We start from the raw sequence: 9,511 nt of genomic DNA, 5'->3' as shown, positions 1-9,511 counted from the left end.
TAAAAACAGGCATGGAGCTAATATATAGAATTACCATTTTTTCTTATATATCAAGCATCTCATATATAGCCTATCAAGCATCATGAGATAGATTCATTGTGTTGAATAATTGTCATTACTTACGTTAATGTTAGGCTAGAGCTAGCCACATACTATAAGCACAGGCTAAGTTAGCCTAAGTAGACCTAGTTATTGCTTAGACAAGGGTAATCTGGTGAACTCAGGGATGTTATTACTACAAACTGGGCACATTATAACTTCATAAGCCTTTGTAAGCCCAAGCCAAGGCCATACTAAAAGCTTAGTATAGCCTATATCTGACCTTTAAAAGGCCATACTAAATAATACTTTGTCAGACACTTGACAACTAGCCTTTGTATATCTTAGTATAGCCTATATCTGACCTTTAAAAGGCCATAGGCCCTGTGATAAATAATACTTTGTCAGACACTTGACTAACAGGTATGCTAAGAGAATCTAACGGCCGTTACTTGTAGAGTTGTAATGTTAGTTACATATCAACCTCTGGCTGCTAAAGGTTCCGTTGTTCAGATTCAAGTTCATAAGGATACATAAACTAACTCCAAGCACTAGGGTATAATACCCTTGACAAAAATGAAAATAATAGGCTTTTCAGTAACAGATGCAAAAGTTGATTGGTATAAACAGTAAGTTTTTAATAAACTTTTATTCACATGGAATTGTGCATTGTATTTCTAGTAAGAAAAAACTGTATATTTCAAAATATGCTAGCATGTGAAGTAGGAAAAAACTGCATATTTCAAAATATGCAAGCATGTGAAGCTGTTTCATGGGTTCATGAAAATATTAGATATTAATGACATAGCTCATTGATTTATATGTACCATATAAATTGGATGTTATTGTATAGTAAATAGTTTTGAATAATGTAAGTAAGTTGGTGTTAATCATAGATATGAAAATGTTACTTACTGATGTTTTGATTGTAGGGTGAAATATATATCCGTGGTAACTTGATCTGTTAGCCATTTTTTTGGTAATACAATACCAAAACAGAACTCAATGAATTATTATCAACTGTTGGGAGTATTACCAAAACAGAACTCGGATGAATTATAATCAACTGTTGAGAGTATTAGTTGTGTAAGGTAACTTTTTGTTGTACGTAAGTATGCCATTATGATTGTCGTGCCAGAAAATGTTTCCAGTTTTAATATATGACTTTTTGTTAACTGATTTTAATTGAACTATCATACTGCTTCAATAAGAGTTGGTAACTTTAGGTAAAATTATTTAAAACTAGTTTTAGCATCAAAACATGAGTGCCATAGTAGTATAGCTAGCTGCATAATTTAGGCAGTGTTGAGTTAGGTGTATTAGGTTAAATCTTGCCTAGACTTAGCCAAGGCATAATATAGATAGAAAACATAAAAGTAGTAGTTTTGTAATCAAGTCTCAGGCTATGGATTATACACATGGCTTATGCTGCTGTTAGGCCTAGGACCTACATGAAGAACTGTTCATGAATACAAAGTAGGTAAGCAGAAGGGTTGTGGAGAACTGTAGGTTAGCTGGTAAACTAGCATAACCAGGTTGATGCGTATGTAGGTTCAGGTGCAATAAAGATCCTAGCTTCAGGTATACGACTTATTTCTGTGATTCTTATATAAGATTAGTGGTTTAGCCAATAAAACTTTTTATACCCATGTGGTGTGTAGAGATGAAATTAGTAATTCTGTTTTGAATTATATAGTCCAGACATTTCTGTTGCTGGTTTCTGACATCTTCAGAAGGGAAATAGACATTTCTGCCGGGGAATTCAAGAAGAAAAATGCTTTTTCTGCCTCTAGGCTGTTTCACAAGAGATTTAGTTTTCTCTTATAAAGTAGTATAGCGACATAACCGAGTAACATTTTGAAACCTTCTTAGGGCTGGACCAAAGGATTTTTTCTTAACCCCTTAAGATTCACATGATGTTATCCATAGCCCTACAGACATCACCTTGTGAATTTCTGATAGCTGCAATTAACATCATCCCTAGAAAATTCTTTGCTGCCTTTTTTGTCATTTAATAAGGAACAAGGGAGTAGACTATGGTGGCCTGCATCCTTGTTCTTAATAAGGAGAAGTTTATAGTGAAAGCCATGAAATAATGAACTGAGAAAAAGTAGTTAAGAACACTTCTTTCCTAATAGAATGAAAAAATATGTAGCCCTGAAATAAGACCAGTAGTTTTGAAGAAAACTGAGATGAACGATGAGGATAGAAAGTGAATTTTGACATTTTTATGAATACTTAGTATACAGCCAGTGATTCCACATTCAAGGACAATAAACTGTATATATATTTGTTATCTGAATGTAAGATGAATTCAACACTCCATAGTAAGTATATTTTTTCTTGCCATGTATCTTTATGAATATACTCATGGGCTAAGGCTTATGTTGTACTCAAGGCCTCCATTGGATGCTTATAACATTAACTTCTTGATGAGGCAAAGAAAATTATAAGAGTAATGTAGAATACTAATTATAGACAAATGCTTGTAAGGCAGCAGTATAAAAGGAAATCTGGAAAGATTTCCTTTCTCAAAATTCGAATTCTTCCATTGTTGGATTTATTTTTGTGATATCAGGAGCTTGTCAGATTTTTAAAGTGTAGTTTGGCTTCTTCCAGCAATTGCAGATATTATTTAGACAGTAAGAGAGAGAGCGCCATCTTAGGAAACTTCCACTAATGTCCTCCGTCCGTGAACCTCTTTAATTTTGCAGTGCCAGTTCAATTATTCTGGTGAAGTGCCATTTTTTCAGACATCTCAGTAATACTCTAGTGCTTTCTTTTCTTCATTGTCCAACCACAGGTCAATCTTCCTTACTATATCATGGATGAAGGTGCTTGTAACTTTAGCGCGTATACCTTGCTTGCACCATGAAATATTTGATTTTTCATAATATTGTACACTGTATTTTATTTTTCTATGCTCAGTGACATTCTGCTTTTTTCTGTAATGGGTATTTGAATCTGTTGAGGTTGATAGGCTGGTTAATGGCTTTTTCTTATTCCATTCTTGTGTGGTCACTTGAAAAATAATTCCCCAAATATTTTTCAGAACTTAATGTATATATACTTAATCTATGTTTGACAGATACATTTATAATACAAATACTGTACCAGTAAGCATCATTGTCTTGATGTAGCTTATTTCTCTTTTTCTTCCCTAATACTGGACATCATTTTGAATTGTCTTCTGTTCTGGATCCTCATCTAAGCCCTTTCTTAATGATTTTTTTGGCCCCTTCTACAGGTTGGTGCACAAACTCTTGACCAACTGATTGCTTCTCTTCCCTTTCCATCATGTGCCCAAACCTTCTCAGTCTATTTTCTAGCTTCTTAACAGTAGGTTTACAAGCTACCTTATCATTTGTGATCTGGTCTTCCAAGTGTATCCATTGGTGAATCCTGGCTTCATTATATGCATCCTTTTTACAGAAAGCATTTTTGGTTTTCAGTGACTGAAAGCATTCATTCTTTTATTTTTCATTGTGGCATCTGGCAAGTCCACAATTTTGGATAAGGACATTAGCAGCATTGTTGATATTTAGTGTTTAGCTTACATAATTGCTGTATCTGAATTTTTTCTGTTTTATTTTGCTTCCATGTTTGTGTCTGTTTTACTGTTTACTTTAAGCCAAGTTTCAGTGTAGTAAGGATTAAGTCTTGTGATGTACCAAAGGCAATTGTTGTTAGCTGTGCAGTTAGAGAATATTAGCTTGCAAAGATTTTAGTTACGGTATACGATGTATCATGAATACCTATTGTGTAAATTTTATTTATTCATCTTGTATGGTCACTCACTCATTATACCATCTTTCCCAGCAGTTTTGATATACCTGCATTTTGTTCATCCTTTTGGAGGTACATGGGGCTTGTCTGCCCACCCCTAAATTAGAAATAATATCCACTTTCATACTACTGCTGTCTGTAATGATATTGTATGGTTCAGTATGTAAACAAATGTTAAGAAGAAAAAGGATAAGGAACCTGTTTATTTGAAGTAGGATTCACTTTTGTAGCCTTAATCTTTTTGTCAAGAATGCTGTGGAACCAGATACCCATATTAATTGTCAGATATATTTGTTTGTAGAGTATTGATAAAAAAAAATTGTTCATGAGCATTTTTTTTATATAATAAAATTTTTGCCTGTTGTTCATGAGATCATCCATGTGTTGGCATCAGTAGGCTATAAGACTGAGGGGTTACTATAACTTTGGGGTTAAAATAACTGATAGGTGTTGCTTTTTATGCTTAAATTTGGGATTGACATAGTAGCATCTGGTTTATTTAAAGGTCCACAGACTTTTTTTCCAGCTGCAGCTGAGACTTAGTGAAAGCTCATTTGTGTGCTTTGGCAACACATTACTAATTGACAGGTAATTTAATTGAAAGGTTTTAATGGTTGTTATATAAAATTTCTGACCAGCACTCGTCATTTATGAAAAGGTGCTTATGTGTGAGGATAGTATATTTTACTTGGGAGAATGTAGAGTATGGTGAACATTGCCAGTAACGTAAGGTTTTATTTAATTGAAAGTACAGAATTACTTGAAGGAATTGCTAAAAATTGAAATATTAATATGGGGTGTTGTTACTACCACTCCTGCTCTCATTAGCTGGAAAAAAGCTTGCCGTCTTGATTTTCACATAATAAAAACAGTGAGTGAAGAAATTAGAAGATGAATTTAGTAAATGAATGAAGGAATTACAAAAAGATGATAAGTTTTGATAAAAGTATAGGCTACAATGTATGTAATGACCAAGACTGTGGAAGATTAAAGAGTAAATGGGACACCCAAAATGACCTGACCAGCTTTGGGCATAGATGTCCCTATTGCCTTCTCAGAACATAGTAAGAATAAGAGGGTGATATGTTGAAAGAAAATGGTTTTAGTAGTAAATTTTTGAAAAGGCACATTAGGATATGTTGAAAGAAATTGGTTTGAATGGTAAATTTTTGAAAAGGCACATTACGCATGCGTACATTATTGCAATCCTGTTGGGTTTATCCCAGAAGTGCACAGTGAGTTTAGGGAAGTCATAAGACTTTGGTTCATGATTTTTTATATACAATATTAAGTATGAATGCTGTTGTTGCCAGTAGAGGAACTTGACCATTGCTGTTTGTTTGTTAATTTTTTTTTTTTATGAAAGGTGCCCCATGCATGTTATTTTTTGAAAGATCTTATTTTCTTATGTAAGTGTGAAAATCACTTGAAGGGTGAATAACTGCAAACACCTATGCTATGCCTCATATTCAAAATCAGGTAAATTTTTCCAGATTGCCCAGAATCAGCATAGGTTAATTGAATGTTTCTTTTCCAGTCTGGGCAGTTCAGTGAAGATATGATACCAACAGTTGGTTTCAATATGAGGAAGATTACGAAGGGTAACGTTACCATAAAAGTCTGGGATATTGGAGGGCAGCCAAGATTTAGATCTATGTGGGAGCGTTACTGCAGAGGTGTAAATGCCATAGTGTAAGTTTTGCTACAAGTTGGTTCCTTATTTACAGTTTATGTATACTGTATGTCCTTTTCCTGTTCATCCTTGTCACATGATTTGTTTCTTCGCCTTGCTATGGTTACGGTCAGCTGTTCATTCAGAATAGACTGTTTACTCAGTCCTTTTTATTAACAGCTAGCTTGCTGTATTTCACAGTTCAACATATGCTCATCAAGAGTTGAAGGGCATTATTTTTTTTTTCTATTACTATATTTAAAATATTAAAACTTTATTACTTTACCAGGTTTCATTCATATTAATACTGCATGTACAAGCTGATGTAGTACTGTACTGCTATACTTCTCTGTACAGGTACAGACATGGCTAGAAAATGGTATCATCGAGTACCAAGATAATAGTACTTGGTATATAGGCTAGTAGAAACTGCTTTTTAAGCTAGTGATCCACATATTTTGAAGTGTTATAAAGTCATCAGTGGATCAGAGAGAACTGTATAACTGTACCATCTTGCAAAATAGAACTGTAATATATTTTATGGGCTGCTGTTCATGTGCTTGAATGCTAATAATAATTTTTGCTGGTATATATTTTATCCTTTAGGAAACATTGAAGGATTCCTGTTTTTGTTTCCCATCGTTTTGTGTTATACTTACTACTGGTATTTTATAATTTTTTATATGTCAGTTGTTTTTATATAAGTAACTTACCAAGTAATTACATAGCTATTGGTTCCCTAACCTATAGCTATTGGTTCCCTAACCTACGGCAGCTTAGAAATTCAAAATTCTTGCGGTGGCGATGTTATCGTTAGTGTGTTGGTGACAATGTCCCGCCACCATCCGGGACTCGAGGAAACAAACCAGCGGACAGCTCAATTCGTTTTCTGCCAGCTTCCGGTTAACATTGGAAGTTTTCAAGCAGCTGCTTCTTCGCCTTTTGGCTTTGCTTTGCATGAATTTGGTGAAGTGCTTTGACTTTGTTGCTTTGTGGCTTGCTGCCATTGTTGAATTGTCGTTCGAGTTAACTCTAGTTTATTTAGTTAACGATGTCGGATTCCAGTTCATCTAGTATTCGCTTTTGTTTCGAGGGTTGTAGAACTAGGCTAACTAAGCTTTCATATGATTCTCATACAAAATGCACTAAATGTAGGGGCCAAGAATGTAGTAAGGATAATACTTGCATAGAGTGTCAGGATTGGGAGGATAAGAATTGGAAAACATTGAAATCTCATCTAGACAAATTAGAAAGGGATAAGAAGAGGAAAGCAGCCATTAGGGCTGAAAGTAGTGCTAATGCAGTGTCCATTCCTTTGGAAAATGTAGGGGATGACAGAACTATCACTCCTCCAATTCCTCCTCCTCCTATTCTAACTACTCCTACTTTACCATCTGCTCCTGTTCCAGGTTTCCATGATTCCACTCTTAGTGCCATTGCCAACCTCGAATGTAGGTTTGATCAGACATTTACTGTATTTTCTAGTACCATTATGGAAATGGGGTCAGCTATTAAATCTCTAATGGAAAAAAATGTAAGTGTTGACAGTGCAGTGAGAAGTGATAGTGCTGTGAATATTGAGGAGGTGGCTGTCCGTCCCACCAGTGCTCCTAGACAAAGGTCACTGTCCCGCTCCCCTGCACCGGGGAGAAGACATGCCGGAGGTCTAAGGGAGGCTGGTGGGGTTTGCCCACGGGCAGTCACCCCCTCTGTCGAGCCTGCCGTGCGCTCTCAGGCTTTGACTAAACGCCATTGGAAAGGTGTTCCTGTGCATTGAGTTTCTGATTTGGAATCTTCCAGTGTGCACAAGAAGCCATATCGCTACTCTTCTTTTCTTCTTCACGCCCACTCAAGAGACATGTGAATATTAGCGATTCTTCTCCCCTGGCTGTCAAGAGGTACAGAGAGACTAGCCCTCAACCTTCCTGCAGTTTTCAAGTCCAGCCTGATACTCCTGCTCATCTTCGTTTATTTCTTTGAAGACAGTCCTGAGCACTATAAGCATTCTAAACGCCCATCTTTCAAGCGCCAAGCGCCCGCCTACTCGCGCGTCAGACCTCTGCTGATGAGCGCCCGTTGACTCAGGACTTCTCTGGTCTGGTGGATTCATCCCGTAGAAAGGCTTTATTGCCGGCCGAGATAACGTTTTACTCAGCCAAACTAGACCACCATATCAAGAATATTTTTAAGGTGTTTGAGATATTTAGTTTCCTAGATTGGGCCATCGGGGCGCTAGGGAGTAAGTTTGAAGACTGCCCGGATTTAGCTGAAGATCTTGCCTCCGATTGGCTAGGAGTTATTTCATGCTCAGACAGCAGTTACAGATGGCTCTTGAGAACTTGCCTTCCTTTTTCCTATGGGTGTCCTTGAGAAGATGGAGCTCTGATGTTCGTTCGCCTCAAAACGAGTCTCGCCGACTCAGAAGTCAGCTCTACATTTTGCTGCCTTAGACAAGTCTCACCTCTTTCCTCAACACATAGTGAAAGATAATCTTTTAGAGTTACAGAGCAAGTCCACCTCTGACTTGTTGACTCAGTCCACTAGATGTCCTAAGGAGCCTGTGCCTTCCTCATCTAGATCATTCTCCCCTCTTCAGTCTCAACCCTTTTGTGGAGGGAGAGCTATGACCCAGCCTCAACCTAGATCAAACTTCCGACCTCCTACAAAGTCCATTACGAGGTCTTCTTTCAAATCCAGCCTCAAGAAGTGAGAAGTTAGTCCTCCGTGCCCAGGTAGGAGCCAGACTTGTACTTTTCTGGAAGGAATGGAAGAACAGAGGAGCAGACCCCTGGGTGATCGAGGTTCTCAAGGACGGCTGTTCCATTCCTTTTGTAAAGACTCATCCTTTAATTACATCTCCAATTGCCTTGACAGCATACTCAAAAGGTTCCACGAAGTTTTTGGCCCTCTTTCAAGAAGTCGAACTCCTTCTTTCCAAAGGAGTAGTGGAAGAAGTGCTAGAGCCCCACTCAGAAGGTTTCTACAATTGCCTTTTTGTGGTTCCGAAGGCCTCGGTGGCGCTGGAGGCCCCGTTCTGGATGTAAGTGCTTTGAATGTGTTCTTACTGAAGACGGAGTTTCACATGGAGACCATTCATCTGTAATGTCCTCAGTACAACAGGGGGACTGGATGGTCACCCTGGATATGCAGGATGCATATTTTCACATCCCTGTTCATCCAGACTCACGGAAATTTCTACGCTTCATTTTTCAGGACAGGATACTACAGTTCCGGGCCCTATGCTTCGGCTTATCGACGGCTCCTCAAGTTTTCACGTGAATCCTTGCTCCTCTGGGGAATTGGCTTCACCTTCTGGGAATCAACATCAACTTATATCTAGACGATTGGCTTCTCCGCTCGTCGTCAAAGGAAAAGTGCACGGAGGACTTGAGAAGAACTCTTCACCTGACATAGGAGTTAGGCATCCTCATAAACAAAAAGAAATCCCTTCTGATTCCGTCTCAGGAGATTCCCTATTTAGGGATGATACTGAACTCTCAGACTTTAGGGGCTTTTCTGTCGCCCAAAAGAATCGAGAACTGCCTTCAGACTGTCAGTCAGTTCCTTGCTCTTCCTTCCTGCTTGGCAGTGCAGTGGATGAGTCTTCTGGGGACCCTTGCTTCAATAGAGCAGTTTGTAAATCTAGGCAGACTGCACATGAGACCCCTTCAGTTTTTCCTCAAAGCGAATTGGTGCAGAAAAACCCAACCAGACTCTTTCATCTTCCCAGTTACGTTGGAAATCAAAGAGGATCTCCAGTGGTGGTCGTGCGGAGAAAGACTTTGTGCATCCAGACCTGCAATTTTATTCAGATGCCTCTGACGTAGGCTGGGGCGCGCTTCTGGAAGGTCGGGAAGTCTCCGGAACATGGACTACAGTACAGCAGAATGCTCACATCAAGATAAAGGAACTGAGAGCAATTCAACTGGGCCTTCAATACTTCTCGGATCTGGTCTGCGGCAAGAAGATTGTAGTACACGTGGACAACACCACAGCTCTTGCATATATTCGCAA

At 38.2% G+C, this 9,511-nt stretch overlaps 1 protein-coding gene across 1 annotated transcript in view; it reads left to right on the top strand.

The window, feature by feature from the left end:
* Positions 1–9,511, top strand: part of Arl8 (ADP-ribosylation factor-like protein 8) — a 30,150-nt gene that overhangs the window by 1,500 nt on the left and 19,139 nt on the right. Inside the window, exon 2 of the mRNA XM_067090710.1 lies at positions 5,363–5,517. Coding sequence (XP_066946811.1) covers positions 5,363–5,517 — 155 coding nt within the window. The remainder of the gene's footprint in view (positions 1–5,362; positions 5,518–9,511) is intronic.

The sequence above is a fragment of the Macrobrachium rosenbergii genome, chromosome 47 (assembly GCF_040412425.1).
Source record: "Macrobrachium rosenbergii isolate ZJJX-2024 chromosome 47, ASM4041242v1, whole genome shotgun sequence".
NCBI classification, from domain to species: Eukaryota; Metazoa; Arthropoda; class Malacostraca; order Decapoda; family Palaemonidae; genus Macrobrachium; species Macrobrachium rosenbergii.
This window is presented reverse-complemented; position numbering and strand designations above follow the sequence as displayed.